The sequence below is a fragment of the Pseudophryne corroboree genome, chromosome 1 (genome assembly GCF_028390025.1).
Source record: "Pseudophryne corroboree isolate aPseCor3 chromosome 1, aPseCor3.hap2, whole genome shotgun sequence".
NCBI classification, from domain to species: domain Eukaryota; kingdom Metazoa; phylum Chordata; class Amphibia; order Anura; family Myobatrachidae; genus Pseudophryne; species Pseudophryne corroboree.
In genome coordinates, this window is record NC_086444.1 from 8672350 (window position 1) to 8693291 (window position 20942).

General features: G+C 44.7%; 1 protein-coding gene across 1 annotated transcript; it reads right to left on the minus strand.

The window, feature by feature from the left end:
* Nucleotides 1-370: 370 nt before the first annotated feature.
* LOC134932252 (serine/threonine-protein kinase SBK1-like) lies at nt 371-3139 on the minus strand. Its single transcript, XM_063926520.1, has 5 exons — nt 2965-3139; nt 2453-2655; nt 1596-2202; nt 1473-1545; nt 371-533 (listed from the first exon to the last, which is right to left on the minus strand). The coding sequence occupies exons 1-5, from the start codon at nt 3137-3139 to the stop codon at nt 371-373; spliced, it is 1221 nt and encodes a 406-aa protein (XP_063782590.1).
* Nucleotides 3140-20942: the final 17803 nt, after the last annotated feature.

The window sequence follows — 20942 nt, forward strand, 5'->3', positions numbered from 1 at the left end:
AATGACTGGAAATTAATGTTATTTATATTAATATTACTATAGGAAAGAAACAGGTCCACGTTACATGATTTTTAGCTATTTTATTGATTTTTATACATTTTTAAGGAAACCCAGATCTAAAACACTTGAGGGTGGTTTTGCACAAACAAAACACGATGATGCTTTAGAACCAAAACACAGGGGATCTGTGCCCATCTCTAAAGAGAAGGGGCTCATGAGATGAGGAGATACCCTATTGAATGGTCGATTTTGTCTGAAAGGGGTAATAAAGTCATGGGCAGTGAAGGAGGACATATTTGGTGTTGCAGGTAGGTAGAAAAGTGAGTTAAAGTTGGATAAGAGCTGTCTGTGATAGCAGGATTGATGGATATCACAGACGTGAAGACCAGTGACCTGACAGTGTTCCAAGGTAAAAGGAGGAATTCACAAACAAGGAATGTTCTCCAGTGTGATTTAGCAGTTCTGGAGTGGGGTTATCTCTTGTGACATGGTTGACCTTTGCAGGCTGTCTTTGGTGGCATGACATGCCTTGTCTAGGAATAAAATGAAATAACTTTTGTAGCACCAACTTCAAAGCAGGGCAGGGTAGTTACTGGGGAGAGGAAAAGTTTTAGTGAAAATTTGGGTAAAAAGAGAAGCAAGGAAAGGTGAACCTTAAGTAATGGAGTTTGTGGTCACACAACAGGAAGGTCATATTGGAACAACTGGAAATGCAGTTGATACAGTACTGAAGTAAACAAGGATGGGAGACTGTCCATCTCAGGGGTTAGGGCATCAAGTTCAATAGGAATGATATGATCACTTTCTTTGAAATTAGGTAGGTAAAGTGATAGAAAATATTTTTGCCCTATAGTCAAATGATCAAGTGAAACGACATTGGACTGGGGCAACCAGTAACAGCAGCAAAGTCAGAGTGGAGAGAAAAGATGGATGATGTGAAGCTCAGAGGAAGAGATGGAAAATATGGATTTGGATGGTATGCCTTAGAACAGGCCAGGACAAACTGTGGATCTCCAGTTGTTGTGAAACTACTAGTCCCAGCAGGCCCTGCCACAGTTTTGCTATTAAGCAATGTTAAAACTGTGGCAGGGCATGCTGGGATGTGTAGTTTTGTAACAGCTGGAGAGACACAGGTTGGCCAGGCCTACCTTAGAAGGTGCAGCATGGAGAAAGTAGGATGCCACTTTGCCACCTGGTCTTCCTTTATGTCTAGGTGTGTGACTGAGGGAGGGAGTTACATACTGTACACAACATACACTCACAATTCCTACCTCTCATGTGGCTGCAACATTCTCTTCTATCACCTGTAGTATCTGTTTTTTTCCTGATGTGGATCTCCAGTTGTTGTGAAACTACTAGTCCCAGCAGGCCCTGCCACAGTTTTGCTATTAAGCAATGTTAAAACTGTGGCAGGGCATGCTGGGATGTGTAGTTTTGTAACAGCTGGAGAGACACAGGTTGGCCAGGCCTACCTTAGAAGGTGCAGCATGGAGAAAGTAGGATGCCACTTTGCCACCTGGTCTTCCTTTATGTCTAGGTGTGTGACTGAGGGAGGGAGTTACATACTGTACACAACATACACTCACAATTCCTACCTCTCATGTGGCTGCAACATTCTCTTCTATCACCTGTAGTATCTGTTTTTTTCCTGATGTCTCCTGGTGGAATACTTGTTTTCCAGATAAAGTGAATATATTTCATAATGTCCATCGCAGAACATCTCTCAGATGCATTTAGGGCTAACAACTCTGAGAACATCTGTCTAGCTTCAATAGAGAACTTCTTCCACTTCTTTGGGGCTTGTGAATCATCCTTCTTCACTTGCCACCATGCAAAGTCCCTGTACATTTGATCAGTAGCCACTGCTCCTTGCCAAGGGAAGAGCCCAGTGAGGGCAGTGTACACTAGGACACCAAAAGCCCAAACATCAAGGCTGGGGTGTAGTAACAGCTGCTCTCCGTGTCTTAGGCTGCAAAGCTCTGGTGCTGTGTATGGTATGAACCAGGATATAGAAGATGTATATGTGCACTGAAGACGGGCAAGTCCAAAGTCTGACAGTTTTATTACATGGCACTCAGTGTCCATCAGGAGAATGTTGTCCAGCTTGATGTCCCTATGGACCATCCCTCGGCTGTGCATAAAGTCCAAAGCGCTGGCAATCTGAACAACACAGCATTTAACCATCTCCTCCTGTAGTCCAACCTGTGCAAAGACAAGATGGAAAACAGAAGTAACTAATTGCCGCAATAGTTCAAGATGGCAGCTTTAGTAGTTGTATGTGAGAATGTACAAATAATAAAATAATTTGATTACATCATTAAGAGATCTTGGGCAGTATTTGGAATTACGCATTTGATTGTCATGTTTTCTTGAACCTTGCTAATTCCTAGTTTTAATATTTGAGAGCTAGGAGTGGCGAAGTAAGATCTCAAGGTTCTCATTACAAACTCACCTTGGGTTTGATGATGGACTGGAGAGTCCCAGCTGGTGCCATCTCCTGGACAAACACAAAGTCGCTGCTAGTATGAAATGTGATCTCGTGGGTCATGATGATGTGTGGGTGACAGCTGAGACTGAGTGAGGTGCTGTATTCCACGAGAAAGCTGTCCAGTGAGGTCTTCTCCTTTCTCAGCATCTTTATGGCCACAGTCTGACCTGTATCACAGACACAACGGACATTAGTATCAAGGATTTATTATATCATAGCTGACCCATGTGAGAGCATTCTCTTATAGATGTCTAATGTCAGATTTATATATAAATCACTGGTACAGAAATAAAAACACAATGTTTTTACTGGTTTAACTTATTTGGTATAAATGTTTAAATACACTGCACTAAGTAATTGTGGTTTATAAATATCAATGCTGCTTAGCTACACGCCTACATCATATAGCTATTAATGCTGAGGGACAGACATACGTCCATCACATTAGACCTATATATAGGGTTCCTATCATTCACCTGAATGTCTGTGTTTGGCCAGGAAGACCTTCCCATAGGAGCCCTTTCCAAGTTCTCTAATGAGGTCAAAGTGATCCGTCACCTCCATCATCTGCAGGTTCCCGCCGGTCTGCGAGATCAGGTGCAGAAGATGTTTTGCCGTATTCCTGGTCACTTCCGTGATGGTGGCTGCCATCCTGACAAATGCACATATACAGTTTACAAAATGTTTTTATTTCCCTGTAATAATTTCATGTAATATTTTTAAAAAATGGTCTTAATTTATAATAATTCCAAACATGAAAGTTTCTTTATAGGATTGAGAAGGACATAACTATAATGTAGATATATTTATATTATATATATTATGTCTATGTATCTAGTGTATGTAATGCATATAAAGGATGAGTGTAAAATGTACATGACCGTACCATGAATCATAAGTAATTCTGTCTGCAGAATCAGAGGTCAGTAACATGTAATAGTAATTATTTGTTGGGCAATAAAACCAGAAGTCAGAGTTACCTGGGTACTTCTCACACTACGTATACTTAATGGAACTCGGTCACTGGTGCTAAAATACTACAGAACTCTTTTTAATTGCAAGACGTGTTTTCTATTACGTGTTATATATACGGTATAAGATGCTTCCTATGTGGAAGTATGTATCTGTTGTGCATGTGTGAATCAACAGACAATAAAATGCCTTACAGAATTCCCAACATATGTCTCTATGTAGAAAATTAAATGACATCTAATGAAAATCATATGTAAAGAAAAACCTAACTCTACTATAACTGTACGTTACCTAAAAAACATTTTTTTCAGTAATTGTGGACCCTAAATTTAAAGTGAGTCACTGATTCTTTGAATAAGCCTTTTGGGGAAACATGTGTTAGAGAAAGGGATCCCCATTGTGCACACAGCTGTGTCTATCCCTCACTGCACTGATATCAAGCACAGTTATCCTCTTCTACGTAAAGGTAACCTTCCGATATGTTTCTACTGAACACCCTTCTCTGCTCATTGTGGGTTATCCACTAATTTGGGAATCTATCTCACAGGCAGGACTTTTGATGTTAGTTACCTATTATATTATTCATAACGTCCACTGCATACTAACTCCTGTCTCGTTCACTGCCTGGCAGCACTTGACGGAGAGCAGTTATATAAATAGTTTTTAATAATTTTACTACTACATCTTACCCTTTAGCACCCACCCCTCAGCTGGAATATAGGTGATTACCACAGCAGATAGCAGTAGCCAGTTCTCACTACCAGTGGGAGTAGGTTCTCTCATCAAACGTCCATTGCATTATGCAGACGGTTGAAAGCAGAACCCTCACTACCACTTATATATGAGTCTTTTCACACCTGTCACTTTACCTATTATCGGAATACAGTGGTTCTCTTTCCTTATCCAGAGGTTACCAGCGGGGGGTTATATCTCTATTTAAACAATTTACTCTTCTGATGTCTGCTGTATATGGATTGATATGTTATTTGTATCATTATCTTGCGTAAAATGTTACAATATTTTGTCTGATATTCACTTCGCATCTGTTACTGTCTGAATGTGAGTCTACCTCTGCTGTTTATACTGTATTGTACGTCATTGTTTCCTGTGCGCATTTATCAGAGGATAATACATTTGTAACTACACCTCGGACTGTGTATGGCTATAAGCCTGGATTTCTCTATCCTAGTACTACACACCTGACACATTTCCTCCTACTGAGCAAGCTGGACAATCCTACATTAGTAAATGGATATTAAATGAATGACTCTATTGAAAATGCTCAGAGGGGTGTCTGTCTGAATATAGATTTGCTGACATTATGTACTTTGATGATTTACGATTACCAAGAACTATGATATAGTTTATTGTATGTTTTTTTTTGTTAAGGTCATTGGAATCAGAGTTTTAAAATATATTACAATTTCCTTTCCTCTCGATATCTGGATGACATTCTACATTCAGCTCTAGGGGAGCACCAGCGGTATGATACTATAATAATAAACACTATAATACAATACTGCCACGGTATCATTTAGTGGAAGAATTATTAAACCTTGGAGTGAGAAAGTGGAGAGATATAAAGTACCAGACAATCAGCTCATAACCATTTTTTCTAGCGCAGTCTGTGACATAGCAGCTAGGAGCGGATTGGCTGAAACTTTATCTTTCTCCAAGTTTTGTTACACCTCCCCTTTAGTAGGATAGCCTTCCCTTCGTGTGCTTGTATTATAGTGTTATATGATTATTGGTTATCAGAACTGTTTCTTGTGCAACCTGCGCAGACACCTACCCCCAACTCCTGCGCTGTTCATGTAACTACTGGCTATAGGCACAATGCAACAACGCAGTGCACTGTGGCCGCTGACACATAAACACCCTTGTGTCTGGCTGTGAGGTTATGTACAAAGTGTCTGTTTGCGTTGTTTTCTATGCCCAACGTTTAAAAGGGCAATGCTTTTACTAACCGTGTATAGCTAGTAACAGCATTGCCCTTTTAAGTATCGGGCATAAACACGCTCAGTTTTACAACCCGAAGCTTCATAAATAATGCACAAGGTGGGAGTTGTCGGTTCTCAATGATTAGATAAAACCCCGATCCCTCCCATGTCCTGAGGAATTACATTCCCTTATCTTATCCCTGATCTCATTGGGTGTCACATACTCACTGAGTGACGTAGCCTCTGAGATTGTCCTCGTACAGGTGACGCTCAGGGTCCTGTTCTCAGATCTTTGTAGGTTCTGCAGATCTCCTGTGTTGGAAATGCCAGTGAAGGAGACAGGGCTACTATATATATAGGGGGGAGCACGGAATTTGTTGATTAAAGGGAAACTGTGATTGGACAACACCTCACTATGTATCATTTGCATCTGACTAGATCCTGACAAGACAATGGGCGGGTGTAAGAGGTGATTCCATGAGACTGGTGCCTGGGTGTGCCCCCCATTGTGTTTAGTGTAAAGAGAACAGTTTTGCATTTTGCAGGAAATAGATTTATGGTTATGAGTCTTTATGATTTATCACTTCCATATACACAAATACTATGCCCAGTAGATTATGGGCTCCCTGATGGGCAGTGCCCTCCTTCTTCATCCTTCTTCCCTCCCTACACATTTCTTTCACATCTGTATGTATTTTGTACATCCCAGTTTTAGGTATGTCCTGTTATCCCCGGTCTCATCTGTTTTATAATTGTGTAAGTGTGTGACATTCTCTATCATGACTGTATACAGGGGAAATAAATGAGAAAATAACCATATAAATCCACATGTATAATAGTACACAGAAGAGAAGAGGCTGAAATTATTGGATTGTAGGGAAACGACATAAGAAATAGAGACATTTTATTTACTGCTTCATCTTTCTTAAAATAACAAGTAATTTAAAATACTTCCCGTGCGTAACGCTGCAGCCAGACAAAAGATGCGCCAGTCCTGATCATCATCCTCAAATTTTGGGATTGCGCCATTTTCTAGAATTTCACATCAAGACGGTGGGCAGGGAACCGCACAGGAATAGTAGAAGACTGTGGGGGTAATCTAGACCTGATCGCTCACTAGGTTTTTTTGCAGATAGTCGCCGCCCATAGGGGAGTGTATTTTAGCTTTGCAAGTGTGAGAACGCATGTGCAGCCGAGCGGTACAAACAGATCTTGTGCTGTCTCTGCGCAGCCCAGAACTTACTCAGCCGCTGCGATCACTTCAGCCTGTCTGGGACCGGAATTGACGTCAGGAACCCTCCCTGCAAATGCTGAGACACGCCTGTGTTTTTCCAACCACTCCCAGAAAACAGTCAGTTGCCGCCCACAAACGCCCTCTTCCTGTCAATCTCCTGGCGATCACCTGTGCAAATGGATTCTTCGCACAAACCCATCGCTGAGCAGCGATCTGCTTTGTACCCGTGCGAGGCGCCTGCACATTGCGGTGCATACACATGTGCAGCTCTGACCTGACCATTAGCAAGCGATCAGGTTTTTTAGAAAGGCTAAAGTCAATTCACTGGGTTGCAGGGCAAAGTGCGGTCATCTAGGCTTACCAGGTGCAGTGAATCCCCTTTCTGGCTGCTCTCCCTCCTCCCTCCCCACAGCCCTTCTCTGCCCACCTCCAGGGCCCTCCTCCACACTGCACCCAGCCCCTACAGTGTGAGGCTATACTGTGGGCTGGCCCCTCCTTTGGGACCAGCACTGCCCCCCTTCCACCTCCCACTTGATATGTTCCTCACATCTTCCTCCTCAGATCCCCCTTCATCCTTTCTCAGGCGCCATGTTTACGGAGACTACTGCACCGTGCAGAGGAGGAGGCCCACCCAGAATCTGCACAGGGGCCCCTGTATCTAGATATTAATATCTGTCAGGTAGATGGTGTGGCAGCTGACCCTGACATTCAGCAATTTAGGGCCACCAAAATGAAATTATATCTTTCCCCTACCTGAAAATGCTGTGGCGCCCCTGCTCATGTGTTATGTAATACAAAATATAACTTATTATTTTGCTTCAAAACATAAAAATGTAGAAAGAAGAGAGATATAAAAGAGTAACCGCAAAATAAAGTAGATTACTTCATAGAAGATTTAACTATTACCACAAACAGAAAATAACTATATGTAAGTGTGGCCGGACAGCCCCTGGTGGCCACATGGACAGTGGCGGCCGTGGCATAATTTGGAGATCGTGTGTCAGCAGGAGGGTGTTGAGATCCCTTCCAATGCATCCAAGAGCGTCATGAGAGCGGCGCTCATGAGCTTGGAGGAGTCCCGCCAGGCGGAGAACACTGTCGGCGTCAGTATCGGAGAGGACTGCCCACCAGTGGACCTTCATAAGGAACCGGTGAGACCCAAAAGACCCGCCATCTCTAGCAGCAGCCATGGTTCCCAACATTCCCTAGCAGGGCCAGGATCCCAACGTCCCAGGGGGGGCAGCACGGATAGCCTATCAGATCGGCTAGTGGAATTAGGGGAAAGGGCAACGGAGAAAGAGCGCTTAATCATCATCAAGATGTGGCATGGTGAGCGGGCACCACAGGCTGTGGTACCCTGGGAGCCGTTGTCTGCTGCTGCACACAGATCGGGATGCATTTGGTTTGCCAAGTTTGCAGACAGTAATGGGGATATTGAAAGGACTTGTAAACTACATGATTTACCCAAGTCGGAGTGGGTGAGACACCTTGTGTCCACTCTGCATGGAGAATCCCTGGTGGCCTATCGAGGAGTGGCCACAGAGGACTGTGGGGATTAAAACAAAGTCGCAAAGGTCCTCCTCCAGCGATTCTTCATCACTCCAGAGTCGTACAGGAAAAAGTTCCGGGACTTGCCCAAGAACCCTAACAGCACCCATGAGCAGTTCCCAGAGCCGTAACTACGTCTGTGCCAAGGGGGCTTGGCACACAGCGCAGCTGCCCTGAGGGCGCAACGGCCAGCGGCATGTAATGAGTCAAATTGACTCATTACATGCCGCCTCTGTGTGCGCCGTGCGCCGCGCTGGAGGAGAGAGACCAGCGCCGGAGGCAGCGGACAAGGAGGAGGAGGGAGAGGGAGCAGGGAGCCGCAGCAGCGCTATGTTATTGGTAGTAAGCGCCGCTGCAGTATCCCCCTCTCCTTCCGTATTGGCTGCCCGGCATCCAATACAGAAGGAGAGGGGGATGCTGCAGCGGCGCTTACTACCAATAATATAGCGCTGCTGCGGCTCCCTGCTCCCCCTCCCTCCTCCTCCTTCTCATCTCACTGCCGCCACCGAGGGAGCAGCACGAGGAGCCTGTCAGCGGGGAGAAGGTAAGTATATTCCCCCCCCCTCTCTCTCTCTCTCTCTCTCTGTCTCTATCTCTCTTTCTCTCTCTCTGTCTCTCTCTCTCTGTCTCTCTCTCGGACACCGCCTGCCGCAATGTGTAAAAAATGGGACTGACTGCCGCAATGTGTAAAAAATGGGACTGGCTGCCGCAATGTGTAAAAAATGGGGATGGCTGCCGCAATGTGTAAAAAATGGGACTGGCTGCCGCAATGTGTAAAATGGGACTGGCTGCCGCAATGTGTAAAAAATGGGGATGGCTGCCGCAATGTGTAAAAAATGGGGATGGCTGCCGCAATGTGTAAAAAATGGGGATGGCTGCCGCAATGTGTGAAAAATGGGACTGGCTGCCGCAATGTGTGAAAAATGGGACTGGCTGCCGCAATGTGTGAAAAATGGGACTGGCTGCCGCAATGTGTAAAAAATGGGGACTGGCTGCCGCAATGTGTAAAATGGGGTCCTGGCTGCCGCAATGTGTAAAATGGGACTGGCTGCCGCAATGTGTAAAAAGGGGGACTGGCTACCGCAATGTGTATAAAGGGGGACACCGTCTGCCGTAATGTGTAAAAACGGGGACGTTGTCTGCTGTAATTGTAAAAAAGGGACGCTGTCTGCCGCAATGTGTAAAAAGAAGGACCGGCTGCCGCAATGTGTTAAAAGGGAGACTGGCTGCTGTGATGTGTAAAAAGGGGGACTGGCTGCCGCAATGTGTAAAAAGGGGGACTGGCTGCCGCAATGTGTTAAAAGGGAGACTGGCTGCCGCAATGTGTTAAAAGGGAGACTGGCTGCTGTAATGTGTAAAAAGGGGGACTGGCTGCCGCAATGTGTAAAAAGGGTCTATCTGCCGCAATGTGTAAAAAGGGGGACTGGCTGCCGCAATGTGTAAAAAGGGGGACACTGTCTGCTGTAATGTATAAAAGGGGCTCTACCTGGTGTAGTGGCGCTACTGTGCAGCGTAATTTGAATAATGTAGACTACTGTGCACCGTAGTATGAATTGCTATTATTTTGTGGCCACGCCCCTTCCCCGTGAAGCCACGCCCCTAGATTTTTTTTGCGCGCGTATGGCGCGCTCTGCCCCTATCTTGCATGGGGGGGGGGGGGCATTGTAGTTTCTTGCACATAGCGCTAAAATGCCTAGTTACGGCACTGGCGGTTCCCACCCAGCTGCGGCAGTACTTGGTGAAGTGGGTAAAGGATTCTGAAGCCACTACATGGGACGCACTGATTGACATGATCTGCAGGGAGCAGTTCTACCGCAGGTGCACCCCAGAAGTGAAGAAGTGGGTGCTAGACCGGGATCCACCCAGCTTAAATATGGCTGCCCAGTTAGCAGACAAGTATGTGGCAATTCGGCCACAGGGGCAGAAGTGCCCAACCAGCAGCCAGCTCCAAAAGACTGTACCACCAGGGGGACACCCCTCTTCAGCTCATCGCCTCCCAAAGCAAGCATCTTCCAACCCGAGTGCTCTTGGCCAGGAACCGCCCCGCAGCGTCCCTGCAATTGATCAGAGTTCATCGGTGCCACGACTGGAGAAGAAGTGCTACGGCTGCGGGAAAATCAGACATCTGAGGACGAACTGTTCTGCACCCCAAGCATCCCAGACTCGCATTCCAAATCCAAATCCGAGTGCTGGACCCATGATCGCTTGTTTGACGAGAGGAGATGAGCCTACAGAGACTGTTCCCCCTCCAGTCAGTCCGATGGAGTGTGGCGAGAAACAGGTGCACTCTGCGGAGAGAGTCACCTGCATGGCCAAACAGCCCCTACACAATATGTGGAGGCACCTGCAGCCGGTCCACGTGGGACCCCTGCAGGGGGAAGGCCTAAGAGACTCTGGGGCCTCAATCACTGTGGTGAGCCCCCACCTTATAGATCCTGCTGCAGTATTGAAGGGTTGCACTGCCAAGGTCACCCTGGCAGATGGAACAGAGAAATCGGTACATCAACCCTGCATGTCTTTTGCCTCTGGTATGCCTACGTATCCTAGCAACGCAGAGGATGTTGGTTCCAGCTCATTTAATCCTGTGGGGGTGCCCAATGATGCTGCTGACCCAAGTGGTTTGCCAACTCCGGCTGTGATTTTGAGAAACCACACTGACCTTTCTGTGACTGACCCCTACCAGACTGACCCTAGTATTCCTCACCTAGATCCCCCTGTAGAGTGTCCCAATTTAGGAGAAATTGAGGGCTGCAGGCAGGAGTTTAGGGAGGCTCAACTCTCTGACCCATCCCTGACAGGCATGAGGCGCCACTCTGGCAGCGGCCTTGACAGGGTTGGGGCAGGAAGTGTGACCTGGCGGGAAGGGTTAAGGTACAGGGTAGCCAGAAAAGTGGGAGGGGATAGACCAGATAGGGAACATATCCAACTGGTCCCCCCAGGGAACTTTCCTGCGCAACCGGTGTCGGTTGCCAGCGAAACCCCTTTGGAAAGTAACTCGGAGGTAGACCGTACCCTGAAGTTACTGTCACAGAGCTTACCCTGGTCTGGAATGTCAGATGATGCCCAGACCAACTGTAAGGCTGGTGCCATTCGTTGGCAGCTGGGGCAATCCAGCGGTTGTGTTGTGTCTGAGCATCTGCCCATAGGAGAACTATTACAGCAAGTTGCTGTGGACATAGCAGGTTCCCTGCCTATGCGCAGTGGATCGGGGAAGTCATGCAGCCTCCCTGTTGTGGATGCCACGTAGGATCCCGAGGCTGGTGGTCTGGCTGCCATCACTGTGGCACAGGTAGTGGACATGGAGGTAAGAGTAGGCCTAGGTGACAGGGTAGGATTCCTGAGTCATAGGTCGACAGAGGACTGGAGGGCAGGTCTGACAGTTAGGACAGAAAGTTGCCAGATAGGGATGATGGAGGTGCAGTGCCTGGGGCACCATGTGGGAGGAGACAGGGATAGGTCCAAAGTAGAGGTGACCAGAGGCTGTCCCTGGCCCACATCACCCAGACAGGTACTGACCTTAGAACCTGTAAGGCCCTAAAGCCATGTTGTCACTTGTTGTCACTAACTTTAGTTCTGTAGTGAACCCCCTTACAGAGATGGCTAGGAAGGGCATTCCCAAGTCAGTGGACTTTGCAACCGCTTGTGAGTTGGTATTCCTGTCATTGGAGGATGCTCTGGTACCCATTCCAGTGCTGGTGGCGCATATTCTTGACCAGGATGCTGTTGTACGAACTACTGCGCCATGGCACGGACTGGGAGCAGTACTGAGCCAGAAAGATCCATATGGGCAGGAGCACCCTGTGGCCTGTTTGAGCAGAATACTGCTATGGTGGGAGGTGGGTTATGCCACAGTTGGGACACCTTGGGTGGCACTTGTGTGTACATTGGACCAGTTTTTACTCTGCTTGTTTAACTGGCCTCCCAAAGTGGTGTCTTACCACCCACCTGTTAGGTGGCTGCAACCTTTATTGGGGAAAATTGACAGACTGTTGTGGTGGAGACTTGGACTCAGACTTCATGTGGACTATTTGAACATTGTATCCTCACAAGGATCGGCCCACCATAATATAGATGGACAGTCTAGGCTGGAGCCTAACCCAACCAGGTAGCGTCCACTTCACTCCAAGAGACTGCGGGACCAGGAGTCAAATCATTGGGACATGGCTCCATGGTTTTCCTGCTTGAATTGGGAGGGAGGAGTGTGGCCGGACAGCCCCTGGTGGCCACATGGACAATGGCGGGTGTGGCACTGAAGGGGTTAACCCCTAGTGCCCGGCACCATTAGGAGGACAATGGACGCTTGACGCCACTTTTAAACTGTGCACTCGCGCTAAGCACCATCTTTAAATGTATTGTAGGTGCTAGGCCCTGGGTATTTAAATATGTAAAATGCTTTAAAATATGTTTTATGACGTGTTTTAACATGTCTTATGTCATGCTCTAGGCACAGTGGTAGGATTGCACATTTACAATGCATGCAAATGCCAGCACTTAGAAGGAATGTGTAAGTTATTTTGTTTCTAAAAGGCTTTGACAATTGTTCTTCAGCAACTTGTACATAGCCAGTCATATGCTAATTGTTCTAGCTAAAGCAGGGTGGCGATTAGCCGGCCGCCTGGTGGGCAAACATTTTCTTTCAGTTACAAACGAAGGTTTGGAAAGAAGACTGTGCTTTCAGCATCTCCTGTGGTGTGATAACTCAGAACTGGTTTTGCATGGAGACACAAGTGGCTGCTAAGTCAGATTTTGTTTACAAATGCAAACTAGTGGGTTTCATTTAACAACAGTTTGATGTAAGATTTCCTAGGCTGCATTATGTGTGATGCAGATTGTTTAACTTATAAGAACGTTGTCTATGTGTGAGAGGATGAATGCAATTGAAATTCAAGTTATATTTACATTTGTGAAAGAGACAGGAACATGGTAATCAGATTGTGTTTGGGAAAGCCACTGGTTTGGTTATATATCAAAAGGAGCAGAACATTGCTTTATCTAATTCTTAACTTTTGAAATCTAATTTTTATTTATTTATTTATATTTTGTGCGATAACCTGATTGGCTGGAGAAGACAGGGAGGGCTTACTCCTCCGTGGTACTGTGTGTAGAATTAAGATATAAAGAGGAGGCCTGTGAGCCTCCAGGCTGTATTATACCATTTTCTTCAGCTGTAACATAATGCTGAAGTTCTTTTCAGAACTATTTGGCAAATAAAGATCTGCCTCTAGACGACCCCTTCATCTTGTGACCTGCAGGGCTAGGTGAAAGCTAGCTCCTTTTTCCTCCTGTCCAGGGTGTACCCAGCATCTCCAAGCTCCAGCTACCGGGTAGAGGCACAGTCAAGCGACAAGTGGAGATTCATCAACACCACACAGGTGTGGTAAGGCGGCATGTCGACGCATGCAGAGCAGAACCGTGGTTCCAAACGCCACGGCAGGTTATGAGTTTGGTGGTGGCAGCATAAACCCGCCCGCTGCACAGTGGGTGTAGTCAGTAACAGGCGGTTACTGACGGTAAGTGGGAATCCCCTATGTGGCCAGGTCTTGTGTGACCTAAACATCCATTCTCTGTACTGGGGACGGGACTCGAAAGTGGTGAGGGCTTTCGTACGGGACCGTCCGGTCACAATAAGATTCTGTAAATACTGTGTGTGTGTATATATATATATATATATATATATTGTAAATGGGTGAATCAGTGCGCTTGTCTAATTTATGCGTAGTACCTCACTGTAAAAGTGCAATCTACAGTCAGAAATAAGTTGGTAAAGTGACCAGTCCAGTAAATGAGTTCTTTCAAACTAGTTCAAGGTTTGATTAACCAACAGTCCACATTCTCCCCTTTTTATCGGGTGGCTGCTCAGTTCTTCAAAATGTGCCACTAGGTACGCGTAGCCCAAAGGAAAATCTGCAAATAGAGGAAGAAACAGCAGAGCGCCTATAGTGTAGTATCCTTTAGTATAGTTTTTGTCACACGCAAGAATAATATTGCGTACTGGATTACGGCTTGACAAAATGCCTGTCGAACCCCTGGTCTTTTAATTCCAAGTCTCTGTTGGAATCTAGATAGAGTCAGGAAACAGGGAATATATATATATATATATATATACTTATTGAGTAATTACTATGCTATATAGCGATTCCCTGTTTCCTGACTCTATCTAGCCGTATGACACTCGCTTCTGACTGCCTTGCGCACTTGTGTCAGACTTACAGTTGATCTTCCTTGATGCACATGAGCCGTGTCTGCTCTCCCCCTGAAACCTGCTAACGTCCACACACTGACACGCTTGGGACCTGCCATCGTCTCCACATCGCTGCTCCTGCACTGCCTGGCTGTCCTTGTGCTATAGGACACGGCAACTGCATCATCTTATCTGCGGTGAGCTTAGTGTCATATCGATGGATGTGTGTGTGGGGGTTGAGCAGTGAAGTAAGACGCTGACTAGGAGAATCTTAAAACCAGACTCCTTCAGGTGGCTACTAATTAACACCACAAGCATGCTTTTGTGAACACATCATTTACAGAGGGATCTCCAAATTACCAATGTTTATTTTCTAAATACTCTCTTTTTGAACTTGAAATGGTGAACTTTCTATAGGATTACAAAGTATCATTCTAGTGGAAACAACTGGACACTAATATAAAAATAAATGGAACATTTTTATTGATCCAACATTAGTGGTGGTCAGTGGATTCTAAAGCTCTGCTTATTCAGCAATATTGTTGCTTATATATTTTATATGGTCAATATTTTAATAAATTGTTTTTACTATTATACTATCTTGCGCTTTCTTGTATAGTTATATATTTCTATCTATATTATATATTGTTCATCAGGGGATTACAGAAACCCCTTATGGGAGCTGCAGCTATTTATTAAATGCATTAGTGTGAATTTATATTAGAATTTTTACCATAGGCGCCTGTATTGATTTTGCTTTGTTAGGAATATCAATATTATTTGTACACACACACACACACACACACACACACACACACACACACACACACACACACACACACACACACACACACACCCATAGTGCCACATCATGGATCCCCCTACTGTACCACCCGTTCCTGGTCCCCCTTCTTCCAAATCTAACCTACCCAGTATCTCTGCCCACTTCAACCTACTGTACTCTACCTTTTCTCTTTAATGTTACAATCCTATGAATTGCTCATCCTGCCCTTGGACACACTACATAGGTTACTATGTAGTGTGTACAAGATGGCTGCCTCGTCTGGTACTTTCATGAGCAGGAAGAACAGTCTGTTGAGCTATTTATGCACTGGGTGTCCTGTTAGTATCTTCTTATTTTATGTTTGTATGTCCTAATTCCATGTATACTTAATGCACATTGTAACCAATGTAGTGCTTCCAACATGGCTGCCTCATCTAGTACTCTATTGTGTAGAACAGAGCTGGCCAAACCGGTCCTCGAGATCTACCAACAGTTCATGTTTTCCAGGCCTCCTGGAGATCTCTAGAACTGTCAGTTAGGAATGAATGCAGCAAATCTTTATTAGTAATGACTACACCTGTGCACCAGCTAGGTGGCCTGGAAAATGTGAACTGTTGGTAGATCTCCCTGATCCAAAAGCAACAGAGAAAAAGATAGTTGAACTATTTTTTAAATATCAATTGCATTTAAATCAAGGCAGCTATCATAGAGAAAACTCTGTATAGCATATTTGCTATCTACAAATAATATAAAAACAAGAAAGTGGCTTTATCATATTTGGAAGGAAGACCGTTGAAAACTGCGTACTAAAGCCTTACAGTTTTCCTTAGATTTTTCATCTTATGATGAATGTCCACAAGTCGAGAATATAGATAAAAGTGGTCTATCACAAAATACTGTAGTAATGAATCACCAATAATAAAGGATACAGGAGTAGAGGATGACAGACTGTATTGTTTATGTGAACAAAAAAACAACCCTGATGAACCTTATGCACAATGCAGTCTATGTACAGACTCGTTTCACCCACTGTGTGTTGGCTACAAAAGTATCACTGACATCCAGGTCATTTCACCATGGTTGTGTCCTCTCTGTAAGCCAAAGAAACAGCAAATAATAAAAAAGTAGCCCCAAGAAAAATACTGGACATATATGACATTAAGACAACTCCTGGAGAACAAGAAATAAAACTGAAGTTGTAACCCAAAGTAAATACATTCCATTTGATGTTTCTGTAACAAAAGATAACAGAAGTGTGTCCTTAGAAAATTAGCTGGAAGCAACAGAATCAATGCAACTACAGCCACAAGAGGAATGCAGTAATACAAATAGTGCAATTCATCAAGAAAAATCACTGCTCCTTAATATTTTCAAAAAAGACACAATTCAATCCATGACTAAAGCAGATCAGCTCTCAATGAAAGAATTCATTACTGAAACATATCCATCCAATTTCACAATTTCTCTGTTACCCCAGGAATGGAACAAAATAAAACCAGAACACAGGACAGGTTATCGTGTCCTAAAAGATGGTTGGACTGAGACAATTAAAAAAATTAATAAGTTCTGCGTTGTAACTTTCAAATACAATCGAGTGAGACAAGCTCGTTCCAGAAAATGAAAGTGTGTGTACTGGCGTGCTAGGGGACAGTGCAAGTTTGAAGGATGTACGGAGTACAATATTATACTAACCAAAAAACCTAGCAAAAAGCATTGTCATGTGTTTATGTCAGTAGATGTTAATGGGTCAATAAATCATAAGCGCACCCAAACATTCAAAAGGCACACACGTGGGGAAGAGAGGGATATACTGAAGGCACAGCTAAGAGAAATGAGACCAATGTTACTGCACACCAAGAAGCTGGCTAATGCTGACATGGAACAGCTAATTGCAGGGAACATGGATGAAATCAAATCAATTGATGTGCTTCAGAAAATATCAAGTGAAAACAACCTTGAAAATAGTCTTGACACAAATGAATACTTGAATTGTTTGTTAGTCCAAAAAAAAAAATGGATGAAGAAGAAATACATGTGATTGCCACAAAGCATGCTTACATACAGCACATAGGCATGAGGCCATTTGTTCTCCATATGTATTCAGAATCACAGTTGCATATGTTGAAAGATTTGCAAGATGCCCGTCAGTGTTTTCTGTATCTAGATGCAACTGGCTCTGTAGTAATGAAGCCAAAGGACATACAAAACAAAATTCTATACTATACACTTTGTCTTTCTTTGACCAGTGAAACAAGGTCCACCATCCCTGTGGCTGAAATGTTGTCTTCAGATCAAAGTACACCAACCATTCTACATTGGCTATCCTGTTTAAGTCGGGACTTTTTTAAAGTATGCAAGAGAAAACTTCGTCCGCAAAAGGTTGAAATAGATTTTAGCTGGGCTCTAATCCATGCAGCAACACAGACTTTCAATCAAAATAACATCATGGACTATTTAAAGAAATGTCTCCTTGTTTGTGAGAGAAAAATGTTGTGCAATTTTACAATTCTGCACATATGTGCTGCGCACATGATAAAACTTGTAAGCATCAAGCTCTCCAATTTGAAGACAAGCAAAGCTACAAAAATTTTTTTCCTTTACTCATTTGCATTACTACAGAATGCAAGTAGTCTTGGAGAAATTGAAATTCAACTATTTCGAATGACATATGTTTTCTCAGTGCAGAAAGAAACCAATGCATACAAGAAACACTTTGCAGAATTGAATTAGGCTATCAGCACTCAGAAAATAGAAGGAATGGAAAACATTACAGAAACTACGACAAATGAAGATTTTATAGATAATGACTCCAATGAAGAAGGGAACATCAAGAGGGGTTCCACATTTTCCAAAAAAATTTCTAAAATGTTCACACACACAAAAACAGCAGCAGATGATGATGATGATAGTGCAACAGCAACTGATAATTTGCTATACTGTCCAGCATTAATACCTCTGCTTCAGTCATATGCTGCAACCATCCATTGTGGAGCGGAATAATGCTAAAAAATCTCAGTCTTATGAAAACACGTGACACAAATGCAACAGTTGAAAATTGGTTCAGGACTACAAAGGAGGTCATTTTAAATGATAGACTTCATCGAAGGGCAGGAGATTTTGTACAATGTATGTATGAGTTTCTGCAAGGAAGAGTGAGAGAAATTGGATTGAAATATTTCAGATCTGTCCAAAACTTGGAGACTGAAAAATATCAAACTGATAGACCACAAGAGGAAAATCTTACTCAGAAAAATGGCAGAAGAGAAAAGAAGTAGGTAAAAGTAAAAAGGCCAAATACTACCAACCACCCACACCAAAAACTACAAAACCAGTGGCTCCAGCAAATTGCCCAGCTTGGTCCGGCAAAGGGAAAATTAGAAAAAAAAATATTATCCTATGAAACACATGTACCATTGACAATTTGCTATTTAAAATTCATATAGCAATAAGAAAATATGATTGGCTCTTAACTGAACTAGATAGTTTAAAAACAGAGGATTCAAGCATCTCTACTTTCCTGAATGTCAATCAGCATTTTCTGAGGAAAGATTGGAATAAAGGAAAAATGTAATGGTTAAAGCACCTAAATGCATTTCTAGCAGGTTACAGGGCACACTGGTCATGTGACTGTGACATCCGGTGCATGTCTCTGACCCTCATCAGTCAGGTGAGTTTCATCCCTCTCCCTAATATCCCCCACTTTGCAACCTAATACTCCCACCTAGGGCTGTCTCATTGCCAAGGGTTTCATGCTCTGGGATCCATACTCATTGCCAGCAGTTTCCTGCTCTGGGATGGGTGTCATGATCATTGCCAGGGGTATGTAATGCTCGTTGCCAGGGATAATGCTCATTGTCAGGGCTCAGGGGTGTTGAGGTGGAAGGCGGAGCTTGGCGCTGCCACTTGCAGGCTTTCTTTAACCCTAGACAGGACAACCCGTGGGACCCGCTTGTAAACTGCGGCTGCAGCTGCGATCCAGCACCAGAGATCCTTTTCCCTCAGTTGTCGTCAGCGGGCAAACGAAAGCCAGGAGGGAGACCCACAGCTAGACTACCCCCAGTGTGGCTGCGAGCAGGGATGGATTAAGGCTTGTGGGGGCTCAGGGACAATGAAGTTGTGGGGGACCCCACTAATAAAATTGCTGCCAAATACCCCTGTGCCCACCCGTGCGCACCACCAGTACTGATATGCTCCTGTGTTGACATACACACACAACCACACACACACGTAAAAACAAAGACAATTTACAGTATATAAATACACAACATACACTATATATATATATATATATATATATATTTATTTATATGCTAGGACACAGTGTATGTGTGTGTGTGTGTGTGTGTGTGTGTATATATATATATATATATATACACACTGATATAAGGGCTAGGAGGAGTGCACAGCACAGGCAACATGCAACAGACGCACCCCCTAGACCCTCATAGCCTATAGAATGTACATAGCACCCAATTTTCCAATCTCACCCTCCACCCTGAACATTACAGCTGCATCCAGCACATTCACTGTCATGCCGCTCCCACGCACCCTTACCAGAAATTGGCAGAACAGCGGTGGCCGGCACCCCCCTCACCCGCACCAAGCAGTGTGAAAGCCAGCCAGAAATGTCCTCTGACCCGCCTACACACAACAGCTGAAATGGCGGTGGGCGGCACAACACACAGTACCCCATTTCCACAGCACCAGTAGCAGATCTTGCCATGGGCAAGCAGGACTTTTGCCTGGGGCGCTGCCTTCCGGAGGACGCCGGCGCCATCTGGAGGGCTCCGCACCATGGCAAGATCCGCTACTGTGCCCCCACGTCTAGTTTCCCTTCGCGGAGAGGACCTTTGCTGTGCGGTGCGCGATGACGTCATCGCGCACCGCACAGCATTGTGGGACTGACACAGACGCTAGGGGTCATATTTGACCTCTAGTGTCTGTCTATGCTGTGCTATGGGAGAGATGTCATGAGAGGAGCGGCGCCGGCGGAGGTCTGCAGCGGTTGGGAATCAGGAGCTGGGATTGTAATTATTATTTTGTAAGTATTATTTTTTTGTGTGTAAGTGGCGCTACTCTACAGGGGGCACAAATGGGGGCACAACTCTACAGGGGGCGTAACTGACCATGCCCCCTGTATGAAGCCACGCCCCTATTTTCCTGGGGTGCCAAAAGGGCTAGAACCGGCCCTGCCCAGCACATACAGATAGCATCCGTCCACGCGGGGCGGAGTTTCACGGAATGACGCATTGCGTTGTGGCGTCATGATGCAAATGCGTGATTCTGCAAAACTCAACCCCCACAGTGGAGTACTACTGACAGGGAGGAGGGGGAGCACCCGTAGCTTCAAAAAGTGCAGCGGAGGGCACCCCGTGCGACGGTACGCCTTGCCCGCCACAAGAAACGTCACTGCTCCCACCCTGCAGCCTAACCCTAATCTCTGGCCAGCAGTCTAACCCTAATATCAACATTATGACAATGTTGGCACTTCCGCAAATGTAAACACATTCAATGTCCAAATTTTTTTAATAATATCATCATAAATGTCGACATTATGAATGCCAAAATTCTCATTGTCACCTTGTGATTAAATCCAAAATGGATAAAGGCTGTGTATTTTATTTTAGTTAATTAATTACTTTTACCTAAAATGTTATATAACTAAAATAATGCAATTGTCCCAATCATTTTCCCGACACATGGAAATAGCATTCCAAGCTATTATTATCCAATATAATAAAAGGTTAAGGCTGCTCCTCACCTCTGTGATGTGCGCCAGTGAAGAGCCAAGGCTG